We start from the raw sequence: 17,782 nt of genomic DNA, 5'->3' as shown, positions 1-17,782 counted from the left end.
GGGCTTCAAACTCATGGTGATTCTCCTGACTCAGCCACAGAATTGCTGGAATTACAAGCATATGTCAACATTCCCAGTAAATAGTTTTTTTTTTCCCCAGAAATTTTTCATCCTCTCAAATAGAATTGCAATACAAATGTAGATTTAAAAATAAATATATCTCTCCTGAGTTACTTTTTTTTTTTTTTTTTTCTGAGTTACTTTTGTATGTTATACCTGAATGCAACATAGCAGCTTAAAGACATGTCTGGGTTTATAAAGAACCATATTTTTTTCTATATAACTATAAAACTGTTTATATTCAAAACTTTTCAACATATTTAATTATCAATTAAAGAAAATAAAGCATTTAGTATATTTCAGAATGTTAGAAAAAAACAAAAGTTCAATTTTATAAATTATTGGTAAGCTGCTTTTCCATAAGTCTTTTCATCATATCCATTAATGTTTTTAAGCTTTCACTTAAAAATGGTTCCATAAAAACAAGAACATCTAAAAATAGGGAAAATATATAACATATGCCTAACAACCAAAAAATAGAATGACTCATTTAGAATAACCACAGACAAACCATAATATGATTAAAATATAGTCTATCTCCACCAAGTATTCAAGTGTGACTTTAACAATACAATGCAAATTGAAGTATTTAAGGTATTAGCTTTACTTAAAAGTTGCTTTTTCATAGTTATTCCTTTATAATATTTATTTAACATGTAACACTACTGAGAAAATTTGAGTATATATAAATAAGATGGTTAACATTTTTAATCTATTCTTCATTGTTTAATCATGCTATTTTTCCTAGCTTCTTAAAATTATTTAAGTTTAGCATTTTCTAGTTATAAGTATCATATAGGTATATACACATACACACACACAAAAGCAAATGAAAAAAACAGTAGCAAAAACCCCCTTTCTAACCATCAATAGATGAGTGCAATGATATTCACTCTAAGTTAATCTCCAGACATCCAAATTCATGAATAAAAATTCATCAGTTTTAAATACACTGAGCCTATTAAGCAAGAACAAAAGCATATGCACAAAAGAGCTTTTAATATATTTCAAAGCCCACAAGAGCCATGGTCTCATTAAAATTATAAATTACACAAACATGGAATGAAGATTCAAACGGCAGTGCAGCTAAGCAGATTACAGAAAAGCCCGCGTTCCATATGATAACACACCATGGCCCTCCCAGATGGGGGCTTGGAACAAAAAGGCCATCACCACAGCTAGGGAAAACCTCCTTGTGATCTCTGGTTTCTGTTCAGCACATGACAGCCAAATAATATGTTGATTATTCTGTTTGTGCTGCTAAGCTTGTACGATGGAATAAAAGCGATATGATCTATTGTGAACCCAATGCTAATGTGATGCTCCACTCATAAGTAATATACTGATTTTATTTTGAAATTATCTTTTATCTGAATATCAGTTTTTAAATGCATGAATTAAAATAAAAGACAGGATAAACTAATAGTTAATTTGCTACTTTAAACTAAAAATGCAGTTGACAAGTGAAGACCATCTAAACGCTTAGTGAGAAGTCAGGTCTAATCACCCTTCTTTCTTTAACTTCTGCATTGTGATCAGAGTGTATTTTAAAATTTGTCTTAAAATGGAAATTACTCTCATTATGAAATATAAAAGTAACACAATAATGATTAACTTACTAATATGCATTACTGACTAGATAAAAGCTAAATAATTTGAGTATTCAAAAACTAATTCCATAATGTAAATAATAGCACACATTAGAACATATAGTGACATTTTGAAAAAAATAAAATTGAAGGTCTCATAAATGTTTACAACTTAGCCACAGATGATAATCATGCGGTCCTATTTAAAATAATTTAGGAGACACATAATTTTTAAATAAAACTGCCAGCATTAATACATTGCTATGGTGACAAAAAGTTAAAATCTAATTTTTCTTTCCACTAAAAATATATATTTAATATGCTAATCTTTAATAGAAGGAATTATACCCAATTTAGGTAACTAGGATTATCTACAAATGCTTCACAAAATTACATATTTCATAAATAAACATGTATGAATATCAGTATCATTAACACTGAAAGCTGTACATTTATTTTCCTACTCCAGAAATTTCTTTCTGAATAACAGAGTAGATTCTCCTTAATGACAAGTAGCAAAACAGAGCAGCAATAAAAGCAACAAAAGACAAACAGGCCTATTTTCTTAAGGAGTTATTCTTTAGAAAGTACAGAACCATGACCCTTTGCCACCTAAGTCCATTTCCCTTGGCTCTCTCTCCAGATAGTCTTGAGTCCAAAAAGTAGAGCAAATTGCCTCACTTGAAAACACAGTCTAGAACGGTTAAGTCTAAAGGACAGAACAAAGGCATGCTTAGAGAATTTAGCATATAACATACCTAAACCTACACAATTAATGTCTATATCTATCTATATATTTAATATTAGATAATCTCTAATTATATGTCATCTTAACATACATTTAAGGTCTCTAATAAAGCAAATTATACTTACAACCTACATTTCCAGTACTCCATAACTGTTTTTGTCAAGATGTATCCAATTTCTCATATTCCTTTAAAATATCACTGTAATTATCTGTGATGATAACTATTTTCCAGATGAAAATAATATATAATTTATCAGAAATAATTTTATTTTTATTTATGTTTGGTTTTTGAGACAGGAGCTCACTATGTAGTCCCTATTGGCCTAGAACTGATATGTAGATCATGCCAGTCTTGAACTCCACAGTGATCTTCCTGCCTCCCAAATGCTGGGCTTACTAGCATACACCACTGTACCCATCTCAGACAGATGATTTTTCTTAATATAGCTTTTATCTTTTGTGTATGTGAGTGTAGCTGAGCCTATGCATGTGCACCCTATATAGAGTGGCCACAGAAGTCAGGAGAGAGTGTCAGATATCCTGGCACTAGAGTTACAGGTGGTTGTTAATTGCCATGTGGTTGCTGGTACCATAACCCAGGTCTTCTGTAGTAAGTGTTCCTAACCACTGAGTCATCATACTAGCCCCTCAGAAATATTTTTTAAAAGGGGACAGTAACCAGGATTTTGGAAGAATGGTCACTACAATGGCTTTTAAAATTGCCTAAGAATGGAAACACCAAATAATTACCAAACGTAGAAAGTCTGAATTGGTATATATAGCAAAGGGATAATGTAAACGGATGAAGATGAATGTAACATAGATGACCCATGAAAACAAAACATTGAATGAAAAAAGTAGATACTATTTTATAAAGAAAAAGAGGCAGGTGGTGGTGGCGTAGGTCTTTAATCTCAGTACTCAGGAGGCAGAGGCGAGTAGATCTCTGTAAGTTAGAAGCCAGCCTGGTCTACAGAGCGAGTTCCAGGACAGCCAAGACTACACAGAGAAACCCTGCCTTGAAAAATCAGAAGAAAGAAAAAGTTCAGAAATTCTTTGGGGCTGGAGAGATGGTTTAGAGGTTAAGAGCACTGGCTGCTTTTTCAGAGGTCCTGAGTTCAATTCCCAGCAACCACATGGTGGTTCACAACCATCTATAATGAGATCTGGTGTCCTCTTCCCGGCAGAACACAATATACATAACAAATAAATAAACATTGTTTTAAAAAGTGGTGCATAGAAATATGTGCACACAAAAAAAGCATCCACATAAACACAAAAAAATTAAGAAAAAGAGGCAAAATATAAACATACTGCTTAGGAATACATATGAAAGTTAAAAATTATATAGAAATAATATAAATACTTACAGCAAAAGGTAGACTATTTATCACCTCTAAAGAAAAGGGAGACTAAGCTGGACATGGTAAAATACAGTCAACAGTCTTAGGATGCTTGAGTCCAGGAATGTGAAATCATCAATAGTTAGACTCCCATCACTAGGGAGAGGAAGGGGAGAGTGAGGGAACAGAGAGAACTGCATTAGATTGGGGGTGCTAGTGATGCTTCAGGTAATGGGGTTTGGATTTGTTATATAGGTATTTCACCATTACTCCATATATTTACCCGTGTTTCTTTATAACCTTACATTATGAAATGCAAAGTTTTAAACTATGCATTATCTGTGATCATGTATTCTTATCATGTATTCTTGCTGAGAAAGAAAAGGTTCATTCTCTTGTTAAAAACAGTTATATTCTTGGTCTGCATTTATAATTTTTATTGCAATACTTTAATAACAGAGAACTATTACTATGCCTAATTCTCCATAATTCCAATTAAGTATGAATTCCACATGTTTGCAACAGCTACAAAAATATAGGAGGCCTAGAAATAATGTAAGATCAATTGTCCTGCTTAACTTTCATTTATGTACTTAATGTTATTCTTTTCTTCTTTTCAAACAAAAAAATGTATATTTATTCTAAAAATTTCAGATTACAACCAGAATTTTGTGCAGGTTGCACTCACAAAAAAATAAGAATATTTAGCTTGAAGGTAGGAAGAAGCATAGTTTCTTTCTTCTCTCAAATGCTTTAAATCAATTTTAGGAGGGCTTTTATATATGTATGATAGGTCTATGACAGGTTAGATGCAAAAAAAACATTTGATGTTTGACCTACTGTCACTCTGTGAAGTATACGCCCTACATGCTAGCAAACATGGCAGCTGGAATAGGGTAGAGACCAAGGTATGTAACATTGAAAGACAAGAATATAAAACATAAAGCACAGGTTTTTCATTCAAAATAGATCCAATATGATCTAGTTTATATTACACTGAAACAGTTTCAACTATTGGAGAAGTGATTTATATAGACACAAATTATTTTGTCTCTACAACAACATATAGAAGTAAAATTGTTATAACAGCTATCATTATTATAATAGTATACTGACTTATATTACACAAAGCACACATAATTAAGGGAGTTATGTAAGGCCCACATTGACAGGCATCACTGAATATGTTTGCTCTAACCTTTAGATGCCACTAAACAGGAAGCAACGAACAAACATGGAAATGAGCACCTTCTCGTGGTATTGTACCAGATTATCAACACAGTGGCAACACTACAGCACTATTTTGAGGATAGCTTTTGTGAATGTAGCAAGGATCCCCTGGTAGGGGGAGGGGAGCAGCCAAAGCAGTTCTTTGCTCAGCTACTTAGTGCCAACCTTAGAAAGCCACAGTTTGTCCAGCAGGGAGCAGTCTTACAACAGCCAAAGGACTTAACTTGAACTTGAAACCAACAGAAGAAAAAGGGGGTTTTGGTGTTGTTTGTTTAAAAAGTCCACTTACCATAGGTCTGTTCTACAATTCATTTGACTTCAGCATAGTTGTAAGGTCTCCAGGAAAACCCAAATCTAAAGCAGGTCTCGAAGCATATGTGAGTCATCCATGGCTGTGGATGCCAAAAGCAATAAATCAAAGCTGTTAGGTCATCTCTGACCAATGTTGGGCTAAGTTAAAGTATGGTGAGTAGACATTTCTCAGTGAATTGTATACTCCTTTTAGTGGGGCAGCAGGAGGTTTCAATTTGGATATTTGGACCTTTATCAAATGATAATATTAAAGTCTTTTTAATCTAAAAGAAGATTTAAGAAAGAAATTTAAAAAAACATAACAGGATAACAGGTTATATAAAAAGCTACTCACTGTAGTCAAGGAGTTGATAAGACAGCCATGAACACTTTTACACTTTTGCTTTTACAGATCAGCACGCATATCTAATGTCATTTTTTTTTTTTTTTTTTTTTTTGGACAGGGTTTTTCTATGTAGTCTTGGTTATCCTGGAACTTGCTTTGTAAACCATAATGGCTTGAACTCACAGAGATTTTCCTACCTCGAGAGTTTTGGGATTAAAGACCATGTGCCACCATGCCCGGCTAATTTTAAAAATGAAAACATATTAGAAAATAGTTCATAAAGCTGTTGTAAAAAAAAATGATTAATCATTTAATGAATATGATGACTGAATATGATGCTAAAGAAAAAAAAACTCATGACCAATTGAAGGGCAAAGTATTTTTAATGTGAAAATCTATGATATATTTAGCTATAACTCTGCATCAGTTCTTATGATTTAAAGACATAAATAATTGTCTCTACTTCTACTTGAAATGCCAAAGCTTGCATTGTATGTGTTTACATATGACTTTTCAGTACACCAAATACCGAATTTCAAAAGATGATGATTATCAATCTTCAAATACATAGAATTTGGGGGATTTTGTGTAAATGTCTGCTTAAATATATTCATTCATCTATTTACAGGCACTATAACTAATCTTAATCTCATTGTATTGCAAGTCTCAAACACTCTTATATTTATGCTATTCATGTGAATATTTTCTTGGTTATGTAAGCGTTTGAACCCTTCTTAAACATTTTAGAGTCAATATCAAAACACCTAACCTTCACTGCACCTTTGTTCCAATCAGTTAAAGACCACAACTATTTTAATAAAGAGGTAGTTTAAGATCTTGTTATAATGATGTATACTTATTCTTATACAAATTTCTTTAAGTCAACAGAACTCTAGTGTTATTAATGTGTGCACAACATATACAATATACTCAAAAATGTCTAGTTGTTCTCTAGGACTCTCTAGTTCTAATATTAACATGAAGGATTATTAGCATGTTGAGAAACATGTATTTATTGGGAGGGGAGTGCATGCCGGCACCTGCCATAGCATCCATGGAGAGAGAAGTCAGAGGACAGCTTGTTTGAATTGGTTCTCTCCTTCTAGGAGTTCTAGGAGGGGAACTCAGGTCACCAGAGTTCCAGCAAGCACCTTTAACCATTAAGAAATCTCATCAATCCATGAGTCAGCTCATCAATCCATGAAATAATTTTACCAACTAATTATTCATAAGCTTTTAATTTTTGTAAATACATTACACAAATTATCCAAAGGAGACTTGAGTGGATTGAGTAGTGTCTTATTTCCCAAATTAATATCCACTTAGAAACATAACACGTGATCATATATTATTTGCAATGTAATTAAGGTAAGGATCAACATGAGATTATACTAGAGGTAATAAAGCTAATAAGAATGTCCTAATAAAAGACACAGAACAATACACAAAGCCATGAGTTGAGGACATTATGAAACTGGAGACAGAGACTGAACACAACCAAAAATATCAAGGGGCAGCAGAAGTCAGAAAGAAAGGGCCCTGCTGACATGCAGACCATACTTTTTACATCTGATGTTCTGAAAAAGTACATTTTCTGTGAAGCCACCAAGTTTATATCAGTTCCTTAAGGTGGTCCTAGGAAATTCTTGTATATTTTGGCAACACAAAGTAGGGTGGTGCTCTAGCAGATGCTTACAACAGAAAAGCTTAGATTGCCTTAAAGAGACTGTATGTAAAAATACACACCTCTCTTCCAAGTATCATGCCTACAGGAGAATCTGGTTCAAAACGACAAGTTTAATAATACTTCTTTCAAAAATCGCTCCCAAACAATAGTATGTTTCCCTGATATAAGTAAACACCGAAGACAGTGAGGAGCATGACCACACTAGAGACTTTGAAGGGTTCCTAGAATATAAAGTATAGAAAATCACAGAGATAGGTAGAAAACAGTCCAGGGGCACACAGGCTGACAAACTACAGTTCAGAGGATAAATCTTTCAGCTGCCATCTACTTTTGTGGGGCAACAGAAAGAAGTGCCATATTCTTGACTTTCAAATGGGCTTAAAGGAAAAAGACTACTCTGTGACATATAAAAACTATATAAAATTCAAGTTTCAGCTTCTAACATAACTGTGCTCAACCGTTAATGCCCGCTCTCCTGGTTTACTTGTGGAAGAGATGAGTAGTTTCAAAAGAGACTTTATTGTCTGCCAAACCTAAACTATTTACTATTTAGTCACAGAAAGAGATACCCACTCATGACCTAGAAAAAAGTCTCATAATCTCTCCTATTTCTTGCTGTGGCACCAACTGGTCTTGGTCTTCACTGGGAATAATGAAAGTTAATCAAATGAAACAAAATATATTATCTGCCTAAAAGGAGCTTAGCATCTAAAATATGAAGACTGCCCAACTAGGAAATTCTTCATTTGCTATTAGAGAAGGAGTTTACCATTTTTAGACAATTACAGGATTGTATACAATGGCAAGACTGGGTCTAAGCAAAAGCAAGCACTCAACAGTTATTTGAATGACTTAAAAATATAAGGATATGTATGATATGTACTGGTGACATATTTGAAATGAAAGCCACCATCATCAAATCTTTCTAGTTGATGTGCTGTTGCTAAACCTGGAGGTTTGGTGCTTTTCTTCCCAAAAATGATTCTTTATTTTCTGTTTTTCTTTTTTGGTTGTTTGTCTTGTTTTGAGACATGGGTCTTATGGCGCTAATGCTAAGCATAACACCTGATTCTCCTCCACCTCCTTAGGATTATAGGATTGGGCCCAAGTCTTAATACAATGTATGCAGGCAGGCAAGAAGAAAGAAATAAAGGGAAAAAGGAGAGAAAGAAAAAGTATAAAAGTAAATAAAGTTGTTGCTGGCATTCCCCTTTAGTCCCAGCACCAGAAGGCAAAGGCAGACTTCTCTGAGCTCCATACCAACAGGGGCTATATGGTGAGACTTTGTATCAAAATGAATGAATGAATGAATACATATATCATGTATCATCCATCACTGTTAACAGTAATTTAATGTTGCAGGTGTTGGGACTCATTTTTAGTTCAAACATGCTTATCTTGAATGTCTTTTAAAATCACTTAACCAATTCCTTCCCCAGTTCTCATTTGAAAACATGTTTTAAATCAAACGGCTCTAAATTACATGGGTTTTCTCCCACAAATAAAACTCACAGTGTAGTAAAAATCCTCTCCATTAAGATTTCACAATCACTAGAAAATAAAGTACAAATAAAGTCAATTCTTCCCAGATTTAAGGGGAGAGAAACCTCAGGTAATTTCCGTGGGTTTTTTTTTTTTTTTTAAGCTGCTTCAGAGAGCGACAATTAAATGTGTGAAGAAGGTTGTCAGAGTAACACTTGTCATTCACACTGCTTAGGAAAGACTCTCCAAGATTTCCAGAAACCCTAATTAAAAATAAGGAAAGCTGCTCACGGGGACTTGTTAGAGAAGTATAGTCAGACCGGGGGAGAAAGCCCAATGGCCTCAAAGTTCCAAGGGAAGTTTCTAAGAAAAGTCTACTCTCCAACCCACCTAGCCCTGGGCTCTAACTGGCTAAGCCCAGGCGCTAACCAGGCACTGAAGTCACCGTTACATCCTTTCCAGACAGCACAACCATTCGGGAAAAGATGGTCCCGCGTGGGGAAGACGGGGATAACTTTCCTTAGAAACCAGAAAGGCGAGAGAGGCGTCTCTCTGTGCTTAAACAGCAGGGAAGCTGCGAGCTTTCCAACTCGCAGTGGCTGGAGAAGCCCTGCAGGCGAATCGCTTCTCCACCCTTTTCTTTAACTCCGCGTGAACGCGGGCACTCGCAAACCAAGAATGCTCAAGGACAGTACCCACCTGCGGCCCCCAACACCAACAGAAGTTCCTCAACCAGAACTCAAGCGGACCTGGTTAACCTGGACCGTGCACAATCCTCCGGCTTTACGTACAGAGCACTTTTCAGCAATCGGCCTTGCGATTGGTTGAGCAGCACGGAAATTCTCATTTCTATTGGCTACCAGTGGTGAGTGGGCGGGACTTTGGGGCTGTCTCTGACAGGCCAGCCGCTCGAGTTCCCAGACTTCCTATTGGCTCATCGCGGGAGCTTCAAGATGGCGGCGGCAGCTACCTGCGGCGCGGGCGTCCTCAGCTCTGGGTGTGTGGCACCCGCAGCCGGCCAGAGCGGCACCAGCAGCTTCCAGAGGAGGAGCAAGGCCTCTGGGACTGACGGAGGTGGCCCTCGGCTGCTGTCCATTGCGGGCACGCGACCGTCGGTGCGGAATGGACAGCTGCTGGTGTCAACCGGGCTCCCAGCCCTGGACCAGCTCTTAGGTCGGTTCAGAATGAAGATGAGGGAGCATCCCAGGGAGAACTTGGGGAGGGACTCCCCGGGGCAGCCCCTCATCCCCACACCCTGCCCTGCCCAGCCCCGCTCACCCCTCTCCCCTTCACAAACCTGGTCAAGGGTAGCCTGCTATGATAGAGTCGGGGGCGGAAGACTTGCATGGAGATGTCTTAAGATCTGTGCACTAAGCCCATCTTAGGACCCACACTCCTTACTCCGCTCTGCCCAGCAACTCATTTCCAGGTGACCAGGACTCCCTATGTGCTTTTACCCTAAAATGATTCCTAATGAAAAAGAAACATAGAAAGGAATTGACTTTTAGGATCCTCTGCCGGTCTCTATGACACTCTCCTTCCAATCCCAGGTGGCTTAAAGCTGGAAGACTAACCTACAAAACTTTTTAGCGTTGTAAAAGAAAGGTTTCATTAGAAAATGTTGAAAATATTCCCCTCTTTTCCACTGCGGGCTATTGATCTCCTTAAATCATAGGTGGTGTTGGCTGTAAAAGAGTGGATGTTGAAGATGTATGTTGACTCAAAGGAATGACAGTTCTTGATATTCACATAGTTCTACCCCCATATTATCTTAAATATGTTCGTAATCTCTGGAATTTTTTTCATGGAAAGCCTACCGGAGAATATACTTGTTTCATAGAACTGATTTGTTGAAAGAATTGACTTAATTAGGTCAGTAGGACAGGTTTAATTATGTCTGAATGCTGCTTCTTAGAAACTGATGTGTGCTTACATTTTTGTAAGCTTTTTTTCATAGTGTTTACTTTATGTCTGTTAAATATGGTAGATTTGCATAATATATTGCAATTGCCATTGCTTATTCTTGTACTTCGTTTAGCATTTTCTCTGGGTTATACTCCAGCTTTTCAAGCAAGTTTAGCAAAGAGGAAAATAACAAGACAAGCTATGAGAAACAGTATGGTTTCTTGAAACAGTATGGTTTCTTGATTCTATTTCATATTCTAAATGGATTCTGATTGTTTTCTACATAAATTTAAAGTAGTTTCACATAATTGTTTCAAACCCATAGAGTTGTGTTAGGCTAGAAACATAATTCAAAATGCATACTTGGCAAATATTTATTTCACTTTTTTCCCCTTATGGCCTCAGTTGTTACCCTAGATTTGAACTAAAAGCTTAGAAGATTGGCCCTTTTTAGTGAGCTTTCATCCAGACAGAAATTAATCTGTAAGCTTTAATGACAGCAGATCTTTCTGTCCACCTAACCTGTCAATCTTTTCTACACCTTAAATGTTCATATTTTTAATTAAATGGGATAGGTAAGTTTATTCAGTTGATACTAATCAAACTCTACAAACAAAAGGACTGCATTTTCGATGTTGTGCTTTCATTTTCTCATTAAAATAGCAAAATGTGCCTAGACCAGAGCCTGACACTCAGTAAGTTTTTATAAGGCCTTGATTGAAAGAAGAAGAAGGGAAAAAAACTAAGAAATGGTAAGTATGAAAAATAGAGTTTTGGCATTGGAGCTGCAAAAACTGATTCAGAAATTTAGTGGTATAAATATTTACAAAACTCCCGACCAAGTGAGCTGATCTTCAGCTTCAAATTTAGTCACCTCTGTACTTAAAGCACAGCTATTTCTAATTTTTGAGAACTATTTTCAGAGAGTTTTGACAGGTTACTGAACTTAAGATTAATTATTTAACTACAGTCTCTTCACACCTGCCAAAAAGAACTGAAGGCACCTTCATCTGTGTTTCTACAGAGACATATACTTGAACAATAATTTTTGAAATTTTCAGAAATGCTTGGACAGTGGAAGATTCTAGTATTTGAGTATAACATACTTAAGCTAAAAATTAGTGTTCACTAAGATCAAAATAGTATCAGTTGTTGAAATGTTGTATGTTTTGCATGATTGAAGTTAATTTGCAAAGTATATAGAAATTCAGAATGTTGTAACAATAGGAATTACTATATTTGGCTTAATAAATACTCCCAGATGTATTTCAGTTGTTAACTTCTTAATGACATTTTTGTAATTTGATTTCCTGTCTTGTATGTCTTCTGGAGCAAAAAATTTAAATTTGTTTTTCATTAAAACATTTGAAAGTGAAACATCTGTTGCTAATGTGTATTCAAAGAAGCATTAAGGACTTCAGGGCACGGTGTTACTTTCAAACGTTATTTGATTCAGATTGTGGCAAGTTGTTACTTTCAAACGTTATTTGATTCAGATTGTGGCAAGCCTTATATGACCTTATGGAGGTAAAATGTAATGATAGAGGGATATTCTAAATGAAAATGTACCAATGTACATTGTGATCACACAGCAAGTTAATATTGTATTATTCCCACCCTGTGGTACAGTGAAACTTTACTACTGCCCTCGTGTAATTTAAACATAATTGCAAATGTATTTGAAGTCCATCACATAGAATGATTGAATGTTAGCTATTTGGTAATTCATTACTTCCATCAAAATGTCTTACAGATTTGAACATACATTCCTCTTGTCTTCATTTTAAAAAACATCTAATCATTTATTTTTGTTCTGACAATTTAATTTTATTATTGGATTCTCATATATGTTCCCCATATTGACAATGTTTAAATTTTACAAGTTTTTATTTAGACTTTCTAATCTAGGGGATTTTGTTTAAGATTTATTTTATTTTTATTTATGTGTATTATGAGGACTTATGCATATTAGTCCAGGCATCCCCAGAGGCCAGAAGAGGCCCTTGGATCCCCTGAAGCCAGACTTACAGGTGCTTGAAAGTGGCCCTGATGTGGGTTCTGGGAATCAAACTTGGATCCTCTACAAGAGCAACAAGTGCTCTTAACCACTGAGCTATGCATCTATCCCAGTAACCTAGGTTTTCAACTTTGTCTCTTTCAGGGCATTTATATTGTTACCTGAGGTCACTATGGGTAAATAACATACATTTCAGAAAAGGAAAAGAATTTGGCTGGATAGATATTCCAGGAATTTCTAAAAAAAATTATAGTCAGTCTCGAGAGGTTCTTGAAGGAAGGGTGACTTCAGAGATTTGGCTGATTTAACTGCCACCCTGTTCAGAGTTTATTCAGTTTTGGATGTCAAGGGAATAGTAGGTTGAGTTTGTGGCAAATAATAGTCCAGCAGAAGTTCTGTGGAGAAACTTGTTGTAGTGGCCACGATTTGCAAAACTGATTTAAAAAAATAAATGCAACTGCCTTGCTTACTACATTATCATCAGTATTGTAGAATAATATACGTTAACCTTGGGCTATGTATTTTTAACAATTTTATATTTTAGTGGAATAATATACATTAAGTTTGGGCTGTATGTTTAAGAATTTTTACTATGTTTTAGCTAGCTATACAACTAAAGGAAATATTGCTCTTCTATTATTGTGTAAAACTGTTTCATATGATTTACTATTCAGAGCCGTTATCCCTGTTCATAGCTTTGGTTTCCATATTGCCCAGCCAGCACTTGTGTCTTAATCATAGGACAGGATGTTTGATAGCTTAAGACAAACACATTAACAAAATCACCACAATTTAGTTTGACAGACTGTATTTATTTGATAGTTAAGGATACTGCTGTAAGCTAAGGAAAAAGCTAGCTTGCTTTTTACATTTCAGTTTTCCAATAGTGTCTTTCTATAATATGTTACCTAATTTCTAGTTTCTCCTTTTACTTTCACCAACTTTGAAAAATAAGGTATCACTTCCAAGCATTAATTTGACCTCATTTACCAAAAGTTTGTAACTTACAAATTAGTTTGGGAAAATACACAAAATTGAAATTTCCCCATTAAAATAGTACCAGTAATGGTTGGCTAACTACTCCACCATGAATTACAAAACTATGATAGAAAGTTTTTAACACTAGATGTATTAAAGTTTCTTATCTTTTATTTTTGTTTTTGTTGTTTACTTTTTATTTTATGTATTTATTGGTTTTTTGAGACAGGTTCTCTCCACGTAGCCCTAGCTGTCCTAGAACTCACTGTGTGGGCCAGACCTGCCTCTGCCTCTGCCTCCCAAGTACCGGGACTAAAGGTGTACACCACCATACCCAGTTCTGATATTCTTTAAGTATTAAATCTGTACCTGTTTTAACACAAAATATTGTCTCCCAGCTTGAACTATGAATGCTGTCTATCAAACACTAAGCAACTGAAGTCCACTAGTGGTTTTTCTAAGTTAGGATTCCATTTCTTTTTTCTACTTGTTTTTATCACTGAGATGATATCATTGCTTCCTTACCCCATTACTTACCTGAAAACGTTTTTGTGGACTATAAAAATTTATATATACTTATATTTTAATGGAGACTGTTAGTGTGAAGTTTGTATTGCTTTTGAAATTAGATCAGGTTACTGATGGATTATTGTATTCAATAATGTAGTAAAAGCCAACTTTTAAGTAATATGTCAAAATGGCCAACCTTGCTTGATGGTTTTATCTGTTCATTTCTTGCTCTTTTTTCTTCCATTTATTTATTTGTTTGGTGGGAGCCATGGCTATATATTGATTCAAGTTTTGGGTTAAACTCCATCTACAACCTTATTGTATCAAGAAAGAAATACACAGATATTTTACTTGAGGGTATTTGGGGGAAAGATTGTGAGGTTTTTGTCTCATTAAATTTGTTTTGTTTTTGTTTTTGAGACAGAATCTCTGTAGCCCAAGCTGACTTGGAATTTACTAGTAATCCCAAATACTGGGATTAGAAGCCTGTGCGCCATGCCCAGCAAAAGCTTCATTTTAAAACTTTTAAGTTTATGACCAATAAGCTTATTCCAAATGGACCAGTTTTCACAACAACCCTGTAGAGGGCATTGGTCCTCATGCTGAAAGATAAGCATTAGAGAAACCAGGAAAGTTAAGTACATAGGCTTATCTCTTCAAGGAAGAGATGTGTATACCTATTTTCTACCCGGAAGGCTGGGAGTGGATGTTGTTAATAGCCTGGTAATCTGTGCTATCTGTAGGGCCAGGCCACACCAAAATCCTCCAGACCATTATGTTTACCCTAAATTCTTCCATCCTAAGACTGTTATCCTGAGCATTGCTCCTCAAGTCAATAAAAACCATCCTTAGGGTAAATGTCGCGGGTACTTTATAACCTAGTGACCTCTATGCTATCCTGAGACCACACAAGATCCCAGGCCCTTAAACCTTAGAAACCATCTTCATGGTAGAGGTCACATATACTTTGCAAAGGAGTTTCAATGTAGTGATTCCTTAAGCTTTATTGTACATATGAGATTGAGATAACTGTTACCAGGAAACACTTTTTCCCCAAAATATACTGTAATTAAATATGTCTAAAATAAACTCTCCAGTGTCAGACATTAGAAGTTTGAACCAGCCAAGCTAACTAAAATGGCTGATCCAAGTTTTCTTCTTGCCTCTCATGGTTTGTTTTTCTGCTGGCTGTAGCAATTTGCAGGGACCCCCACAAAACCCCTCTAGCACCCGTCTAAAATTAAAGTGAAGCACACACTACAGCTCATTGGAGAATAAAGAAAATATGTCTTAAATTAAAAGTCATTTAATTTACCCCTATTTGATAATGTCTTCAGGATTGATCAAAGTTTCCACCTATTAGGATTTTCATAAACATAAGATTTATAATTTTTGAGTAACATTTTCCTAAATTAGCAGATAAAGAATTTTGTTTGGATCATTTTTCCAAAAACCAACCTCCCTCCCCTCATTGTGGGATTTGCAAGATGTTCTGCCTAGCTCGTTTATTCTTATCTGTTATTGCTCCCATCATCACTTACCAAGTAATAATACACATTGAGTGATGGGTTCTAATCTAAAAGTCATTGCAAAAATGGCAGAAGCATGCTGGTTTTTACATATTACTTCATTTTCATCGGGAAACATCTCATCATCCCACCATGAGGGAAAAGTAGTTGGACATGGTAGCTTACGCTTGTAATTCCAGGCCTGAGAAGGCTGGGGCAGGAATGTTCTGTGAGTTCCAGTCCAGCCTCAGCTAAAAAGTGAGATCCTACCCCAAACTTTAAAACCCTTTGCTTTTATTCCACTGGAAGTTAGATACGAAAGTTAGATTAAGGAAGTAAACCAGGAAAACCAACCAACCTTTTATACGTAGTAGAGTGTAATTTTATCTTTTTAAACATTGACCATTAAGGTATTAAATGTTTTTTCCACGTAAAGGAAGGTAGGATATAAAGTTAAAAATAAATATAAAAGTTAGCAGTGGCCTTTATGTAGCACAAACTTAAATTAAGCATTTAGTATAATCCATCTAAAAGCAGACCTTACTTGGATCCTTTATGAGTGCTGCCTTAATGTACATTTTACTCTGTTAATCTTGAAATTGAGCTCATTAGTGTGGTCTACATTTTAAATGTTACAGTGTGAGAAGTTGTCTTGGTGTATAATTAAATTATGTATTTAATTTTATGATAGATCCAGTTACAATTCTGTAAATCCCAGTGCATCAGAAGTAGAAAGAAGGTCAGATGAGTTGAAGCCTCATCCTCAGCTACAGTGAAATGAAGCCAGCCTAAGCTACACAGACCTCACCCCCACACACACACACACAAGAGAGAGAGAGAAAGAGATGCACATACATGCATACGAACATATGTAAATGTACTAACTTTTAAAGTGTTTGTCACTAATGCCTTTGAAATTTTTTATAGACTGTCTTCAAATTATTTCAGATATCACCATAAATTAGTATATACCAATTTTTTTCAATTTATTCTGTGAACATGTTAATAGATTTCAGACTGTTTGATACAACAAGTATGCTTTTTGTACAAGTTAGGAAATAAACACTATTAAGGGAACTTTTCATATTAGATTTTTCCACACATTTGCCACTACAAAATATTTTGGGAAAGAGATTTTTATTGATGTTCAAAATGTTTTATACTCATACACACAAACCTTACCAAGAATAATACTCTCTTTGGTTGTTCAACAGCTTTGAATACTTTTAAAATAATGCAACAAATACATTTGTAGTCATTCTTTAACATGTATTTTGTTTGTTTTTTGAGACAGGGTTTCTCTGTGTAGCTTTGGAGCATGTCCTGGAACTTACTCTGTAGACTAGGCTGGCCTCGAACTCAGATATCCACCTGCCTCAGCCTCCCGAGTGCTGAGATTAAAGGCATGTGCCACCACTGCCTGGCATTAGCATGTATTCCTTAATTTTAAAATACATTTGTTAGTTTTTGAGACATTAAAGTACTAATACTTTTACAGGTAAAATGATTAACAAAGTATTGTATGGACTACCTGACCTCTCTTGCATAGTTAAGGTATCTGAAAAGTTAATTTTAGTGACTATTTGGATTATATATTCATGATATTAGCTTCATTCAAATACTTAAAAAAATTCATTCTAATATTAGTGAACATGTATTGTTTATTATTCCTTTTTGTTTGAATTGACAAAAATAAATTTTATATTTAAGCATTTCTAGATTTTGGATATCTTATAATTTTTTAAAAAATAATTGGAACTATTAGTTCCTATAAGACTTACTCCATTTGAAAATAAAAACACAGGATTTTTAGCAGTCACTTTGCACATTTGGGTCTTGGCTCTTGAGTTAATATATTAACAAGTGCTAAATATTAGAGTGTTTTATCACAGTTGTATTGAGTCCCTCCTGGTTCTGTCTGGAGAAAGGGGGATACTATAACATATCAGAAGGGAAATATGATATGTAGTGTGTAATTACAGGTAACATGTAACTATCATAATAACATTGAGCAAAGTATTGCAAAGATAGTTCAAATATTGTTCACAAGGGCAGTTTCTAATATTATTGAGGTAACTGTTCTTGGTG

At 35.2% G+C, this 17,782-nt stretch overlaps 2 protein-coding genes across 9 annotated transcripts in view; one reads left to right on the top strand and one right to left on the bottom strand.

Annotated features, from left to right (window-relative positions):
* The window catches only part of Immp1l (inner mitochondrial membrane peptidase subunit 1), a 61,141-nt gene extending 51,560 nt beyond the window's left edge, over positions 1–9,581 (bottom strand). For 4 of the 6 annotated variants that reach the window (XM_052722394.1, XM_052722393.1, XM_052722395.1 and 1 more), the window contains exons 1-2: positions 9,476–9,581; positions 5,260–5,362 (exon numbers count right to left, since the gene is read on the bottom strand). The gene's annotated coding sequence lies outside the window, so the exon portion shown is untranslated. The remainder of the gene's footprint in view (positions 1–5,259; positions 5,363–9,475) is intronic. The other 2 variants (XM_052722397.1, XM_052722398.1) reach the window with 2 other exon arrangements.
* A 141-nt stretch (positions 9,582–9,722) lies between these two features.
* The window catches only part of Elp4 (elongator acetyltransferase complex subunit 4), a 218,993-nt gene continuing 210,933 nt past the window's right edge, over positions 9,723–17,782 (top strand). For all 3 annotated transcript variants that reach the window (XR_008215471.1, XM_052726549.1, XM_052726548.1), the window contains exon 1: positions 9,723–9,949. Coding sequence is in view for 2 of the 3 variants with exons in the window: in XM_052726549.1 (XP_052582509.1) it covers positions 9,730–9,949 (220 nt within the window). In the remaining variant the exon portion in view is untranslated. The remainder of the gene's footprint in view (positions 9,950–17,782) is intronic.

The sequence above is a fragment of the Peromyscus californicus genome, unplaced genomic scaffold (genome assembly GCF_007827085.1).
Source record: "Peromyscus californicus insignis strain IS unplaced genomic scaffold, ASM782708v3 Scaffold_7__1_contigs__length_154581171, whole genome shotgun sequence".
NCBI classification, from domain to species: domain Eukaryota; kingdom Metazoa; phylum Chordata; class Mammalia; order Rodentia; family Cricetidae; genus Peromyscus; species Peromyscus californicus.
This window is presented reverse-complemented; position numbering and strand designations above follow the sequence as displayed.